Raw genomic sequence first — 16271 nt, forward strand, 5'->3', positions numbered from 1 at the left:
CCACTTCTCGCGAGGCCGGGCAGAGCGGAGCCGGGAGCCCTGTGCGGTGTGGAGGTCGTTGGTGTCACCTGCCAGCCGCCGGCTCCTGCGCCTGCTCTTCGGCTCCCTGCCCGCTCCAACCAACCATGCTCTCCGCCCTCGCCCGCCCTGCCGGCGCCGCTCTCCGCCGCAGCTTCAGCACCTCGGCCCAGGTAGGCCCGGCGAGGGGCTCCCTGCAGGCGGAGGTCCCCCCGGCCTGGGCCACGTGGGTTCTGGGCTCGCGAGCAGCCCTGATCTCCGGGCCATCCTAGACTGCAGGGTCGCCCGGTACCGCCCCGCGCCTGTGGCGCCCCGGGCCGGCCCGGATACTGGGAGGGAAGTGCCGAAAGAAAGCCCAGGAGAGGGGTTGGGGAGCCCCCCATCTCGTTCCCCCGAGTCCCCAGAGAGCCTGCTCTTGTTCTGCACAATTTCAGGCTTGAGAAGCTTTGGCTGTAGGGCCGAAGATAATTTATGCTTATATGCAACTTTCTATAGTACCTTAAACGACTAACCTTGTTCTTGTAGCATCCGTACAAATAACGTGTAATCGTTAACTCCATAGAGCAGGCCGACTGAGATACCGAGGGTAGGGAACTGGTCCAAGGTTACAGCCATTTGGCCCGAGAATTAAGTCAGCTGTCCTGCCCACTATCAGTGGCTTTGGGATCATGAAGCTTTCGCTCTACCCACGGAAAGACGCAGCCTTCTCTTAAGGACCCTTTTGAAGGATCCTGCTTGCTGTGGGCCACCGGGCCTGCCCCCAGAAGTGGTGACTGTGCAGGACTTGGCCTGGGAGTGCATAAGCCTAAGCTTCTTTGACTCATCTTCCTAGGATGGTGGTTCTCAAACTCTGGTGCATGTTAGAATCACCTGAAAGCTAATGAAGAACAGGCCCAGGTGCATTGAAGGAGGGTAGGACCTGTTGTATGTTTACCAAGTGCCCCAGGTGATTCTAAAATAACTAAAGTTTGAGAACCCAGGAGATAACCACATTGCTTCTTAAGTATTGCACACCAAAGGGAAGTGATTAGTAAAGGAACTTTCTGCTTTAGCTTCTGTCCTTCTGATCAGTTTCTTGGACATTCAATTCATTTGAAAAATAAGTACACAAATAGGAGCATTGAGTATCCGTGCTCGCCAAGATCTGTGTCGGGTGCTGCAGGAGATACCAAGATGAGTAAGGAGTGGTACCTGAGATAGGCCCCAAATGAATAAACTTAGGACAGGTGGAGGTGCTGAATACTGACCCAGAGGAGTGGGGAAAGGGAACTGATCACAGATAAGACCCTGGGATTTGCTGACAAGACGGTTGGATGAGGTATACCAGACTGGCATGGACTTTGAAATTGCTGAGATGGGAAAGGCTGCTGGAACTGAGTGGATTTAAACAGGGGAGGACATCAGGAGCTCAGTTTGAGATGTTTAAGATGTATATGGGACATTGGGACATATAAGTGGTGACACTGAGAAGGTACTAGAGTAAGTCAGAATGATGAGCTTAAGCAAAGTAGGTACGTTGGTCTAGAGACTTTAGATCCTGGATCCTTTTTTTTTTTTAAGAGCGTGGGCGAGGGAGAGAGAATCTCAAGCAGACCCCATACCCATTGAGGGCCCTATCCCACAACCCTGAGATCATGACCAGTTTGGAAATCAAATCAGGAGTTGGAGGCTTACCTGACTGAGCCACCCAGGCGCTCCTGGATCTTGTACCTTAACAGTAAAAATGTATCTAGTGCACAGCCTCAATATATTTATTTCTAGTATGTACTAATATATATAACATAAAAAATAGAACTTTAACAACAAGCCATAATAGACTTACATTATAAAGCAAACCTATAAATGAAGTGTTATTGTATATCCATTTGTAAAAGTTGCTGGATGTGTGCTGTTGACAACCATTCCTCATGCAGAAAAGATCCATAAATTTGGAGATTGGCCTTCTGCAAAGAGATCATAAGTTAATCCCTGCAATACCACAAATTCTTGTCTACATTATAAAGATTCCACCACTGAAGGACTGTTTTTATACATATTAACTAAATTGTTAAAACCTTGTAATACACAAAAATAATGATAGCGCCTCAACCCTGAAAGCAACAGAATGAATGAGGTCATCTTATGTATCATAAGGAACTGATTCACTTGAATACCCTAGCAAGGGCATCAGGTCTGTCTCTTTCTTTTTTTTTTTCTTTTTAATTTTTATTTAAGGATTTTATTTATTTATTCATGAGAGACACAGGCAGAGACCCAGGCAGAGGCATCGATGCAAGGCTCGATCCCAGGACCCGGGGATCACGACCTGAGCCAAAGGCAGACTCTCAACCACTGAGCCACCCAGACGTCCCTGTCTCTTTTTTTTCTAAGTAATTCTGCACCCAATATGGAGCTCCAGGGTCCACCTTGGAAGCCAGGCTGAATAATCTGATCATGAGGGACTTCAAGGAGGTTTTTTTTTTTTTTTGAGTAAAGAAATGAAATGATTAAAAGTTAATTTTTAGAAGGATGGTTTTGAGGTGGAGCTGAGGGCCTAGGATAGATAATGGAATGGGAACAGAAGGTGGGGGCATGTTGGGAAGGTGTTTGAGATGCTAAGTCCTCCATGCCGTGACTGGGTGTCTCTAATAAGCAAAGAGACAGGAAATGGTTCTAAGGGTTTGAATTTGGGAGAACACAGGTACTATTTGGGAACAGGGTGGCAGAAGTAGAAAGCCTACATTTATTTAGACAGTTGAGCTTATGGCACCATTGGAATGCCTAACAGAGCTGGGAAAGTGGGAGTTTGGGATTGGGGGGGGGATCCCTAGGAGTAGAAACAAGATGTAAGAGTGAACATCTAGAAGTGATGAGATTGCCAGACCTCGGGTTTTAGGTTGAAATGGCTAGTTACGTTTTCTGGGAAGTCCGGAGTCCCCATTTACAGCACCAATTAAAAAAAAAAAATCAAAACTGAAGTCAGATTTTTAGTTGTATATGCTTTTAGAGTTTATCTTTCTTAAGCAGCCTTTGTTTGGCTCATATCCCACTTCATCATTTGCTGTATTTTTGGGCCTGAGCGTATTACAACTTCTGTACCTCAGTTCCTCATCTGCAAAATGAGTCCAATTATATTACTTAATGGAGTTCTGAGAGTCAGATAAGGAAAGACTTAGTTCAGTACCAGCCACAGACCAGACCTGACAAATGCCCCACAGCTATCATTTTGCTTCTGGTGTCCCCAATAAATGAGGTTACTGGATGGTGTGAGTTTTGGGTGAAGGTCTACTGTATAGTAAGTTCTACTCCTCATAAGAAAGGTTACCAAGAGGCAGTCATTGATTTCGTTGTTGGAAATGGCTGGGGTGGGAATGGCCTTAAGTCCAATTTGAAAAAAAAAAAAAAAAAAAAAAGTCCAATTTGGTCATTATCCTTCACAGGCTCCTCTTCCTCCTTAAATGCTGGTATTCATAGGGCTCTGTCCCTTTGTCCACATCTGTGGCTACCATTAATTTCAGGGCAGATGCTTATTAGGACCTCCAGTCCAAACCTTTAGCCTAATGGTCGTGTATGTGTGTGTGTGTGTGTGTGTGTGTGTGTGTGTGTGTGTATTTCAAGGAACTCAAACCCGGCATGCAAAACTGAATTCATTATCCTTTCTCCCAAACCCCTTACCTCTCCTAAGTTCCCTCTATTGCCTAAAGGCAGTGTTGTCTACTCAAGCCAGGAAGTTGTCATCCCAAGATCTTCTCTCTACTCACCATCCGGATGGAAGGGGAGGGTGGTGACTGAATCCCTTATAACCTACCCATCCTTCTTGCTTACCTAGATCCCACCCTTGAGTCATCTTGGACTATTGCAGTAGTCTCCCTGCCTCCATTCTTGTATATTTCCAGGCCATCTTCCATTCTGCTTCATCCTTTTTTTTTTTTTTTTTTTTAAGATTTTATTTATTTATTCATCAGAGAGAGAGGCAGAGACACAGGCAGAGGGAGAAGCAGGGTTCATGCAGGGAGCCCAACATGGGACTCCATCCCGGGTCTCCAGGATCACACCTGGCCCTGAAGGCGGCACTAAATCGCTGAGCCACCCAAGCTGCCCCTCATCTTTTTAAAACACAGTATTGGACATATTTTTCCCAACTTTTAAGGCCTATGCTGGTTCCCCAATGCCCAGAAGAACCAGATCTACTCTGCTAGGTCCTCAGTTTTTGCCCTGCCTTCTTCCTTCCTCCACATGTGTCCATCAATGCCCGAGCCATAGAGGACTGCTTCCCTTCACTAGGCCATACTCCATAGCTCCTCCCTCTAGCATCCATCTGGCAAAACACTGTTCATCCTTCAAAATCCCCTCTCGCAGTTTATTCTCTCCTTTGTGCTGCTGCTCTTCCCAGCATCTACCTCCATGGCACTTGTCACACTAGATGTTGTTTATTCCATTTGCACATCTTTCAGTTTGCAAGTCTTGTCATTGGTGCTAGCAAGACAGTCTGGCATGTGGCAGATAGGAAGTCCATGCCTATTGAATTGGAGGTGAGCCTTAAAGATGAATAAGCAGCCACCTTGGAAGACAGTCTGGCAGCTTCTCAAAGGTTAAACATGGAGTTGCCATATGACTCCTCAGTCCCACTCCCTGGTGTAAGAAAAAGAAGGGAATTAAGTGATGCCAGTCATTAGATGTACTTAGCTCTGAAGTAGCTGTCTAAAGTCAAGTCCAGTTCCAGTAAGGTGACTGATAAACTGATAAAAATTCCTCTAGCTCCAGGGCAGCCCCCGTGGCGCAGCATCACCTGCAGCCCAGGGCGTGATCCTGGGGACCCTGGATCGAGTCCCACATCAGGCTCTCTGCATGGAGCCTGCTTCTTCTGCCTGTGTCTCTGCCTCTCTCTCTCTCTCTCTCTCTCTCTCTCTCTCTCTCTCTCTCTCTGTGTGTGTGTATCTCTATGAATAAATAAATAAAATCTTAAAAAAAAATTCCTCTAGCTCCAGCTTTTTAGATGCTAGCAAGGCAGTTGAGTCTCTCAGCTATATCACTTTTTAACTCTTCCCACCAACTGACATGCCCAGAGCTTGTTCTCCTGTTTGGCTTGGTATGGAGCAGTCATGATTCTCAGTCTTTGGCTAGTGCCAGAGTCACCCAGAAGTTTGGTTGAATGTACAGAGGCCTGGGACCCCTGGGTGGCTCAGAAGGTTAAGTGTCTGCTTTAGGATCAGGTCATGATCCCAGGATCCTGGGATCAAGTCCCACATCGGGCTCTCTGCTTGGTAGGGAGCCTGCTTCCTGCTTCTCCCTCTCCCCTTGCTGCTCCCCACAGCTCATGCTTTCTCTCTCTTTCTGTCAAATAAATAAAATCTTCTAAAACTAAATGAAAACATAAAACTGCAGGTTAACTGGAAAGCTACCTAAGGAAAGCTTGTTCCTCTTTCGGAGGGTGTTTGCAGTAGGACCCTGACTATCACAACATCTGTGGACCTAAGTTCCCTATTTTCCTGAGATAAGCCTCTACACTGCAGAAGGAAACTGGACCTTTGAACTAATAGAAATGCGACACTGGTGTCTCCTTTGGCGTCACAGCAATAAAAGAGGTCCAGTGCAGTATTTTACAGGATATCAGGTGTCTACTTCTAATACTGATTGTATATTAAGAGTCCTTTGTGCCTCTTTTCAGAACAATGCTAAAGTAGCTGTGCTTGGGGCTTCCGGAGGAATTGGGCAGCCCCTTGCGCTGCTTCTCAAGAACAGCCCCTTAGTGAGCCGCCTGACCCTCTACGATATTGCTCATACACCCGGAGTGGCCGCAGATCTGAGCCACATCGAGACCAGAGCAACCGTGAAAGGTACCGGACACACTGACCCTGGAGTCTTTGCTTCTCTTCTTACCAGTGGACCAGAGTCCAAGTGATAGAACACAGTTCTTCAGTGAAAATAGATCAGAGATTCGGGGTTTCCACACTAATTGTAGAATTGAATTTCACAAATGACTATGCCAGTAAAAATGTAAACAGCAGTGTCTTTCAGAAAAGCAAAGGTGATCTAATCTTCCCGTTTTTAATTTTTTTATAATTTGAATAGTAATAAGATTGAGGAAGGGGAACTTTCAGGGCCTTCTGGAGATTAGGGGGACATTAGGAATGCTGCCTCCCAGTGGGCTTCAGGTTTGCCTTCCGATGCCATGGGCCAGCCCTCCCTCCACCCTGGGCTCCTATGCCAGCTTCTCAAAAGCACAGCCTTCTTAGGGAAATCTGTTCCTCCTGTTAGGCAAACACATGTAGGTAATCCAAGAAATAATTTGTAATTATACATACTTTATATCCTGGTTATTTTACCTTTACTTTATAGCAGTATCCATGTCACCAAATTCTTGGTTAAATCATTTTTAAAGCAAGACTGTACTTCACCTTTTATTTAGCATATTAGCTGTTTTGTTGGCCATTGAGCTATTTCCTGTTTTGTTCTACTCTAAATACAAATATATAAGCTGTGATGAACATCTTCATCTCTATATCTTCTTAGAAGCCCCAGAAGTAGAATTAGTAGGTATGACTATGTTAAAGCTTTTACTGTAAAGTCCAAGGTACCATCCAGGAAGGGGGTAGAAATCTCTGTTTCTGTTGACTGTGGGAATGCCCTGCATGATGGTATTAACCATACATCCTCAGCCAGCAGGCACAACTCAGGAGGTCGACTGTCAGCTCTTAGTTTATATGCCTTCCATTGTCTCTGAATCCGTTTGCTCCTTTTCTTTCGGAGCTTCTGAAAGCTCCTGCAAGAAAAGGAAATTTCAAATCAAAGCGCATTTTGGTCATCAGAGCAAATTTCCCTTGAAACCTTTGAAAATGGACCTTTCTTCTCCTGAGATGATAGGCGTAAAGAAAATAGATACTAATACTTTGAGTCCCTGCTTATCAACCATGATTTTCTCGCATGACCTCTAGTACATCTTCCGACCTGACCCTGAGATGGAGCTTTGGTTAGGATGACTGGGGAGGTGGATAAGCAGCCCTTCGAATGGTGAGCCAGGAAGGCCTTACAGGGGCTGGCAGGTCAAATAAAGACAAGCAGCTGAACCTGGTATGTTTTAGGGGGAGACCTAGATCCATTCCAAAGCAGGGGGACCTGAGTGGTTGGGGGCTGGAGGAAGTGGCATGGAAGGAGCCAGAACTATCAGACCTGTGGGCATCAGGGGTCAGGAAGCCCTCCACAGTGGACCTTGCAGCCCTTCTGGAGGCCTGTGGTCGGCATCAGACCCAGATGGGGCCGTCCTTCCCCCAGCTCCATCCCCACAGACATACTCGCCTCTCCAGGTCAGAAAAAGTGACCTTGCTCTCTTCTTGGGGGGGCTTCCAGGCTACCTCGGACCTGAGCAGCTGCCGGATTGCCTCAAAGGCTGCGATGTTGTGGTTATTCCAGCTGGAGTCCCAAGAAAACCAGGTGTGTGTGTAGAAGCCTTTCCTCATGTCTCCCTGCCCATCAGGTGGAGAAGGGGTTTTCCTTTAAACTAGATTGAGGCAATGTCTCCGTGGCAGAGAAAAATTCTAGAGGCTCCCTAGTTCCTGTGGGATAGAGAGAAGTCCCTTTGTTGGCCTGGCACTTCAGGCCATGCACTAGTCTGCTGTGTCTGTCCCCTGCTCAGTCTGGTGCTCCTGTGCACGCCATCTGCCCAGAATTCCCCTTCTTCCACCTGCTCCTCGGGAACTCCTACTGAGCCTTGGGGATCCTCCTCAGATACCCACCTCAAGCCCCCTCCACAAGCCTCTATTTATGTACTTCTTACACTAGATCGTTTTCTCTCCAAGAGAGATTTGCTGGGAATAGGGACCCTGTCTCGCTCATGTTTGGTTTTCCTGTAACAAGTGGCACACATTTGGCAATTCATTCTGTGCTTTGTGAACATCTTGAATCGGATCATTCTCAGGCATGACACGGGATGACCTGTTCAACACCAATGCCTCAATTGTGGCCACCCTGACTGCTGCCTGCGCCCAGCATTGCCCCGAGGCCATGATCTGCGTCATTTCAAATCCGGTGAGTGCCACTGGCAGGCCGCTAATACTGTGTCCACGGTTAGCAAAAGTATGCCGAGGTGCTTACCAGGACCAAAACCCGATTTTAGGGGCAGCAGTGGCCAAATCAAATGACCTAAGTGTGAATTCCACCCCGATTTTCCCACCACTTGTGTGCCTTTGGACAGATCCCTTCCCCTTTCCACCTGCAAAACCCACTCTTGAGGCTCTGTTCAGAGCCTGTGGTGGTTCTGACTGTGGTGGCCTATTAACTTCTTTTACTCTGTTCTGTTCAGTTTGCAGTTTCTGGTTCTCCATCAGGCTTGCTCAGCCACCGCAGGCCCTCCTCACAGGTTTTTGTGGGGACTGTCTCCTTCGATCTCGAAAGTGCACGTACCGTACCCTCCCCTCCCCAAGAAGAAGACCGCTACAGCCTCTGTGCCTCCCTTCTGGCTGAAGCCAGACTCTGAGGCTCAGGTTCTGTGTGGAAGTGCAATGACCCATGATGTTGACCAAGGGATGTGCCTGCTGATCCACGCCCAGGGCTTATCCCCAGGGCCTCTGAGAAACAGATCCCCAACCAGCTCGCCCTCCTCAGGGCAGCTGGTCAGCTGTAGGAAGCAGCCATTGCTTTTGCTGGGACGCTGACCTACTGCCTAACTGAAGTCCCGCAGTTGTGTTTCGTTTTTCTTATGTTCTTTCCATGTACCAGTCACTGTGTCAGCACTTGCTATATATTAAGTCCCTTAATCTTCACGGCCTCATAATGTGGTTGTCTCTTTAAAGCCCCTTTATAGGTGAGGGGAATCTTGTCCAGGCTTACCTCACAGAGTGGCCGAGCTGGGCCTTGACCCGAGGCCATCTGAAGCTTTGGCCCTGTGCTACAAGGTCCTCTTTTAAAAATTGGCCGCTCACATGTCAGCCCCAGCTGGAGCAGGAGATGTCCTGTGGAGCCATCCTCATGCTTTAGGTTGGCAGCTGGAAGGTCACATGCACCTTTGAACTGTGGGCCCAGGAGCCCCTAAGGGGAAGAGCGCCTACTGCCATGGAGGGGAGAGTAGGATGTTGGCCCACTGGGACCTCTTCTACTGTAAGAGCAGCTTGCTTGTAAACCAAGTTATCAGAGCAGTTCGGCCCGTACACTTGTTAACGGCCCAGGGAAAAGATTTTTCCGTCTGTTGCGTGTCTCTTCTCTCAGAACACAGGGCAAGTTACCCCTCTCTCTTGGATTTCTAGGTCAACTCCACCATCCCAATTGCAACGGAGGTTTTCAAGAAACACGGAGCTTACGACCCCAATAAAATCTTCGGGGTGACGACCCTGGACATTGTCAGGGCCAACACTTTCATTGCAGAACTAAAGGTAAGAGCTGCAGGGGTTCTTTTCACGCTCCATTTCTGGCTGTCCTTGGCTGATCAATGGGCGTTGGAGACCAGGGAGTCTTCCATGTTCCTGGAGCTTGCCCCTTTGGGGGAGAGAGGCTCTCACATTTTCTTGGGGGATCCAAACAGACCCCTGCAGGTTAATCAGCCAGCCAGAGTCTCAACTCTTCTCACTCTCTGTCCTCTCTGGTGCCTTGAGGGATCCAGGCTTTTTCCCAGGTTTCTCGCTGGCTCACTTGGGTTGTGCTCTCTAAGGTCATTGCCTCTGAAAACTAGAACTAACAAGATTTACCTGCTAATCGTTAGATAAATGATAAAATGGGAAAACATGAATTTAGGAACATTTCTGATGTCCTAAGATGTCAGGATCATTGTTTCTGGCTTGTAGTTCTGACTCCACAGTTACCTGCCGTTCCTTGGGCTTGGATGGGGCCACCCGCCCATGCTGGGGTGGGTTTGGCACCTGCGCCAGCTCTGGCTTCCGTGGTGCCTCTCATGGCTTGATTTTGAATCTCAGATTGTGAATCCACCAGAACCACTTCTCTGGCCTGAAGAAGTGTCCCTCTTGATCCCTAGGCCAGTTTTTTCTGACTGTGGAGATGAGGGCCTCTCTAAAGTAGGAACAGTTGTCCTGCATGTGGCCTAGTGAGGACTGCTCACATGACACCATTGACCTTCGCTGTAGTGCCCCTTGCGCCATACAGGTCTGCTTCTGACGTGTGCTACCCCACTCTCATTCAGGTTGTGGCATGTCCTCAGCCTCTGTCCTGGGTGTGGAGTCCCAGAGATCCAGATAATATAGGGCCAGGCCTTGGGATTCTAGAGCCAGTGTAATCGAGTGAGCAGTTCGGCCTGGATGTGTGGGGTGGTTGTCCGAGTCAGGACAGGCTTTCCAGAGGAGCTTGTGCTCAAGCTGAATCTGACCAAGGACAGGCTGGGAGGGTGGGGTTTGGGCTTCCTGAGGCTTGGAGCCCAGCTTCCTGGAACCCACAGTGCTCATCACTTTGAGCTCTTGTGGTGCTACCAACTTTGGGGGCTGAAGCATGCCTTCTCCCCTGGGCCCCTAGTCCTGCTGCGACATGCTAGCTACTCGTGTCTATTTAAATTGCTTAGAATTACATAAAATGAGAAATTCATGTCTTTCATTGTGCTGGCCACACTTCAGATGCTCGATAGCCACATGTGGCACCTGTGTTCTCCCAGAAGGTTCTGCTGGATGGTACTTTCATAACCTGGGGAGTCCTACTGCTTGAGGTGGAGGAAGAGGGGGATCCTGGCCCCTGGCAAAGAACCTAGTGCTTGTCAAGCCTCTGTTAAGTGAACTGTCCTCCCCCTGAGGCTCTCTGGCATTCTGGAAAAATCCTGAATTGTATCAGGAATGATAGTTGGCCCTTACTCCTCCAGTGTCTGCACCCTCCCTCAGTCCTCTCTGCCATTTCCTGCCCCCTCTGCCACCTTCTCTTGGCTTTTCTGCTGATGTAATAAATGTTCTTTATACCCCCAGGCCTTTGCTCTTTCTGCCCATTTTGCCTAGAATATGCTTCCTTTGGCAGAGTGCTGCTGCTGCTTCCCGGATGGAGTTAAGTCTGTCCCAAAAGCCTCTCCCACACTGATGAAGTGCTCCCCTTGCTCACAAGTCCGCCCTGTGTGGCTGTCATAGCCTTACCCAGGGACATCACTCGTATCTGTCTCACAGTCAACAGTGAATGTCTGGAAAGCAGGGACCCCGTCTGTCCATGCCTGTGTGCCTGGTGACCAGCACACTGCCTTGGCACGTAGGCACCCTGTGTGAGTGCCCCACTCCTTGACCCCGGTCCTCCTGGGTCAGCCCGCTGTGGAGGCTGGGTCTCCCTTGCTGGGCAAGATGGGTTCCTAACTTAGGGTTGCTCTCTTTAGCAGCAGTGGCCTTTGGGGAAGGTGGCATCACTGGGATACCCCTCCCTTCCTTCCCTTCCATAACTCCACCAGATTCTTTCTTTTTTTTTTTTTTTTATGATAGTCACACAGAGAGAGAGAGAGGCAGAGACACAGGAGGAGGGAGAAGCAGGCTGCATGCACCGGGAGCCCGACGTGGGATTCGATCCCAGGTCTCCAGGATCGCGCCCTGGGCCAAAGGCAGGCGCTAAACCGCTGCGCCACCCAGGGATCCCTTTTTTTTTTTTTTTAAACCATCTTAAGAAATACCCAGTCCACAGATCTGTGGGGGTGTCGTGCCTCTGGTTTAACAAATGAATCAGCCTCTCCTAGCAAGCCCTACAAAGAACCCTGGTGTTTGGACCCCTTGCAGCTCAGTTTTTTTCTGTCCTGATCACTGTTTGAGTTGACAGACTCCTCACCCCCGGGTGGTTTCCTGGAACTGTCTTGAATATTGCTCTACAATGAGGGAAAGGGAACTGGACTCGTTTTCTGTGACCAACCATGGGGCCTCGAGTTTGGGCTTATACACAGGGGATGACATTAGCTCTGGGAAAGAGGACGATCCTCTGATTCTCAGAAGATGCCAGACTGACAGGGACCATGGGGAGATCCTACAGTAGGCAGGTTTCTGCTCACTGTAAAGGAGGTGACCTCACCAAATGACACTACTCCTCGCCACGACGCTCCAGCTGATGTTCCACCATCTGATGGTGGGGCCGTAACCTAATCACAGCTGGACTCAGGCTTCTGTGCTTTCTTCGTTCTGACTTCTGTGGATTTTTCCAGTTCTGGTGTTTTAGGTGGACATGACATAATTTATACTCAAAGAGCTTTAAAAATTAACAAAACTTAAAAAAAAAAAGGGGGCAAAAAAAAAAAAAATTTAACAAAGCTTCATGCCTTCCTTGGTGGCCAGGGTTTGGATCCTGCGCGAGTCAATGTTCCTGTCATTGGCGGTCATGCTGGGAAGACCATCATCCCCCTGATCTCTCAGGTAAGTATGTCACCTTGCCAGGAAGCCATGAGATCAGGAGTGCCTTTAAGAGGTCCTCCTTCGAGAACTGAAGACAGACTAACAAGATGTAAGCTTCAGTCATATTTTGAGAAGATTCCTGCTGTGGATCCGGCCCCAGCCATGGTCGGGGGAGGGGGCCGTAGTCAGGCCCAACCCTTGGAGGTCGGCACCTGCGGGACTGCGTGCAGTCAGAAAGTGCTCGCAGTAGCCACTCCCAGCACACAGTGAGAACCGCCACTGCAAGAAATCACTGAATCTCTGATGGGGTCAGAGCTGGCCAGCTGGTAGTGAAGCATGCAACTCTTCGTCTTGGCTGTGGGAGTTCAAGCCCCACGCTGGGTGTAGAGGTTGCTTAAAAATAAAATTTTTTAAAAAGATGAGTCGAAACAAGGTGAATACCACCAAGAGGAAGATTCATTAAATCAGTATGCTAACCCCTGAGTACAGTGCACTGAGGACACAAAATACCTATGCTAGTCTTGCCAGAAGTACATGACCTTATGAGAAAAGCGTGAGGAAACCTTTTATAAATCTCAATTGATGGACATACTATAGAACAAGTGGTCAGTCCTCTTGACAAGTGTCCCAGAAGACAGGACTGCTGGGGAATGGACCGAGGTGGGGTCCTGGGTGAGGACAGGAAAGAGACTGCAGTGGAGAAATGGGTGACATTTGAGCAAGGCCTGTGGTTGATGTAGTGATAATAATTTCCTATTCTTCATAATTGCACTGCGGTTATATAAGATGCTAACGTGAGGGTAAGCTGGGTGAGGAAATCTTTGTGCTATTTTTACAACTTTTCTCTAAGTCTAAAATTAGTCCAAAATATTAAAAGTTCCTCAAAACTGAGTAGGGACAGGGTAGGGGGTGGTGCCTGGCTGGCTCATGTGACTCTTAATCTCAGGATCGTGAGTTTAAGCCCCATGTTGGGTGTGGAGCCTACTTTTAAAAAGGGCAGGGGGGCGGGTGGGGAACACACTACACCTCCCAACAAAGTTGAATTTTTCTTTAAAGCAAAGGTGGTCTTGGTTTCCTGGGTGGTGGCAATGGGGGGGCAGGGGGTGCCTGCCATGAGGATGGGGTCTGGGAGTGGTGGCCGAACCTGCTCAGGTCCCTGTGGCTTTGACCTGCAGTGCACTCCCAAGGTGGACCTTCCCCAGGACCAGCTGACAGCCGTCACTGGGCGGATTCAGGAGGCCGGCACGGAGGTGGTGAAAGCCAAAGCTGGAGCAGGTACATTCTCGGAGGCAGCCCCAGGGTGGGGTGCTGATGCCAGGGGCCCTGCTACAGCTCACAGTGGAAGACAGAAGAGCCGGGCAAGCACTGAATGCTTTTCTCAGCTCCCTATACATTCACTTGCTAAGCCAGCCCCGAGGCAGAGGGCAGTCGGGCTTTGTGGAGTGGATTGGCATTTGAGGTTGGCCAGGCTAGTTTGTATCATTCATGAGTTTGTAAAAATTAAGAGATGCTGACCTAAATTCTTCTCAGCTAAAGCTGCAGATTTTGCAGCCGCTTTATTTAGCTGGCAGGGCAGGCTCACCTGGATTTTGCGGTTGCAGTGCTAGCTTGGCTAACCCTCCTGTGTCCTCCTAGGCTCTGCCACCCTGTCCATGGCATACGCTGGAGCTCGGTTTGTCTTCTCCCTTGTGGATGCAATGAATGGGAAGGAAGGAGTTGTCGAATGTTCCTTTGTTAAATCCCAGGAAGCAGACTGTGCCTATTTCTCCACACCATTACTGCTGGGGGTATGTATCCTGAAGGTTGGGGTCTTGCAACTGTGGAAGGAGACGCATTCTCTATACTTAAGATTGGGAGCCATGGCCTGTTTGCTCTGTAATTCACTTTTCCACAGTGCAGTAACTCCATCCCAGTGCCTGGCCTGTACTGGGGTTTTTGAGGGTGAGCACATATCACAGAATTAAGAGGAGGGAGAAATCTCGAGCTGTTGGTAGGGACCCACTGGCACGTGAATCTCCTTCTCTGTGGGTCTGCCAGCTGGTCAGCGGCTGTCTCTGTGTGTCTCTTGATGAGACACTTCCTCCGTCTCAAGGCAGCTGTGGACAATTCTGAAGGCAAAGGCTTCCCTCTACTAGCCTGTGTGCTGTCGCCCTCTGGCTCATACTGGTTCCTTCTTGTCCTGACCTCAGGGTTCCTCTTCCAGGGAGGCTCAGAGAGGTTGCTCAGCTGTGATAATTTCCTGCTCAGGCATTCTACTTCCTCCTCCTGCCCCCTCTGGTTTTCTTCTTGGAGCATGTTGTAGGTTGTCCCCTTGAGATCGTGGCGTCTAGGACAGAGCCCATTGGGTCACATTGCTTGGCTTCAGCCAGGCTGTTTCGGAGGCAGCTATCCAGTCTGGTGACTCTTCCCGAGTGTTTGGGGAGCAGAAACCCCTAGGTCTCTCTCACACAAGCCAGCCAGCCAGGTTTCCATTTCCAGTGTTCAGGCAGCTGCTGACATCAGGCAGAGATGTGGTTGCCTTCACCTCTTGCCCAGAAAGAGAATTTGGCGACGTGCTGAGCCACCCATAGGGCCTTCCCACAGATGCCATGATGTCCAGAGGTCACTGAGACCTGGCCCCAGGCCCTGGAGACTCCATGTGGTGGAGAGACAGACACCAAGCAGACTGTTTCCATGACCAGTGGGGGTATGGGCGTGTGCAGTGTGGCAGGCCCTGGGGTCAGGGAGGGCTCTCCAGGGATGGGGCCCGGAAGCTGAGGCTGCTGGTGCAGACAAACCAGCTTAGTGGTAAGGGCAACATGGTAACAGGCTCCTGTTGTTTTCTTGATGTCTTTTCCATCTCCCTACTTGATTGCATTGGAGTTGGGTGGATATTACCAACTTAGCAAAAGACTAGAACCCAAAAGTATGCTCCATGTCGGGGAGAATAACATTCAGTGCTGCTAACGATTGAGTCCTCGGTGTGCCAGGCCGCCCACGAGTGTTCTCACAGCCTCCTTAGAGGTGGATGGTACGCCTGTGTTCTAGATAAGAAACCGCCTTAGCCTAGGTACATGTGGAGTGAGTGCCAGGGTCCAGATCCCACCTGGGGGCGTTCCATCCTAGGTGCCCAGGCTCCCCTGGCAGGCTGCCCAGGGGTGGGTGGGCCAGGCAGGGTTGTGAAGTTACACGTCAGATTTTCCTTAACAGTCTTGTTTGTGGGAACCTGTAAAATTTGCAGTATTTTAAATGATCCTTGTAAATGTTTAAATTGTCCAATTGACCCCCCTCCCCTCTTCTCCAGAAAAAGGGCATCGAGAAGAATCTAGGCATTGGCAAGATCTCCCCTTTTGAAGAGAAGATGATAGCAGAAGCCATCCCCGAGCTGAAGGCCTCCATCAAAAAGGGAGAGGAGTTTGTGAAGAACATGAAATGAAAGGGCAGCCAGCTAGCAGTCCGTTTCCCTAACTTATGAAGGCATCATGTCCCTGCAAAGCCATCTCCTGCCCTCATGTTTCCGTTGCGTTAACCACCAGAGTCATGTTAACGTCACCGCCCCTTCCAATCGCAAGTCCGTCAATGTGTGCATCAATAAAAGCAGGCTTCCATTTTCTTTTTCAAGGTCTCCATAAATGTGCCTTCTTCCCAATCCACGCTGGGTTCAAGGGGGCTGTCCAGTGACTCCATCATGAATCAGAACGAGATGTTATTTGAATATTAGGCTGATGCATGTAAGGTTTCTTCAGTAGCTTCAAGAAAGTCTGAAAAATTTCTTTCCTGTTCCTCCCAACCCTGCTCCGCACCACTGCCTCCCCAAGCTGTGCAAGCTGAGGGCAGGCTTGGCTTCAGCCTAATTCCTCCAAGTGTCCTGGGGTGACAGCTGTGGTACATGCCTAGCTCTCCTGTCCCCAATTCCCCCCGTGTGGTGGTATCTGGCTCAGCCTATGGGTCCATCTTCTCTATCGGAGTGCCTTGGCTGACCTCTGTCCCTGCTCCGAGTCTCCTCCTCCCCTGCCCAGC

The 16271-nt window shown here is 49.3% G+C and overlaps 1 protein-coding gene across 1 annotated transcript; it reads left to right on the plus strand.

Annotated features, from left to right (window-relative positions):
* Positions 1–3: 3 nt before the first annotated feature.
* Positions 4–15869, plus strand: MDH2 (malate dehydrogenase 2). The gene is made up of 9 exons (XM_038539150.1): positions 4–191; positions 5666–5834; positions 7345–7428; positions 7913–8022; positions 9237–9362; positions 12216–12293; positions 13448–13547; positions 13908–14059; positions 15556–15869. The coding sequence occupies exons 1-9, from the start codon at positions 126–128 to the stop codon at positions 15685–15687; spliced, it is 1017 nt and encodes a 338-aa protein (XP_038395078.1). The 5' UTR covers positions 4–125; the 3' UTR covers positions 15688–15869.
* Positions 15870–16271: the final 402 nt, after the last annotated feature.

Source organism: Canis lupus, chromosome 6 (assembly GCF_011100685.1).
Source record: "Canis lupus familiaris isolate Mischka breed German Shepherd chromosome 6, alternate assembly UU_Cfam_GSD_1.0, whole genome shotgun sequence".
NCBI classification, from domain to species: Eukaryota; Metazoa; Chordata; class Mammalia; order Carnivora; family Canidae; genus Canis; species Canis lupus.

Coding starts and splice junctions, on each gene's coding strand:
- MDH2 (XM_038539150.1), top strand. CDS start 126: ATGCTCTCCGCCCTCGCCCGCCCTGCCGGCGCCGCTCTCCGCCGCAGC. Junction 12,294..13,447: donor TCATCCCCCTGATCTCTCAG/GTAAGTATGTCA, acceptor TTTGACCTGCAG/TGCACTCCCAAGGTGGACCT. Junction 14,060..15,555: donor CCACACCATTACTGCTGGGG/GTATGTATCCTG, acceptor CCTCTTCTCCAG/AAAAAGGGCATCGAGAAGAA.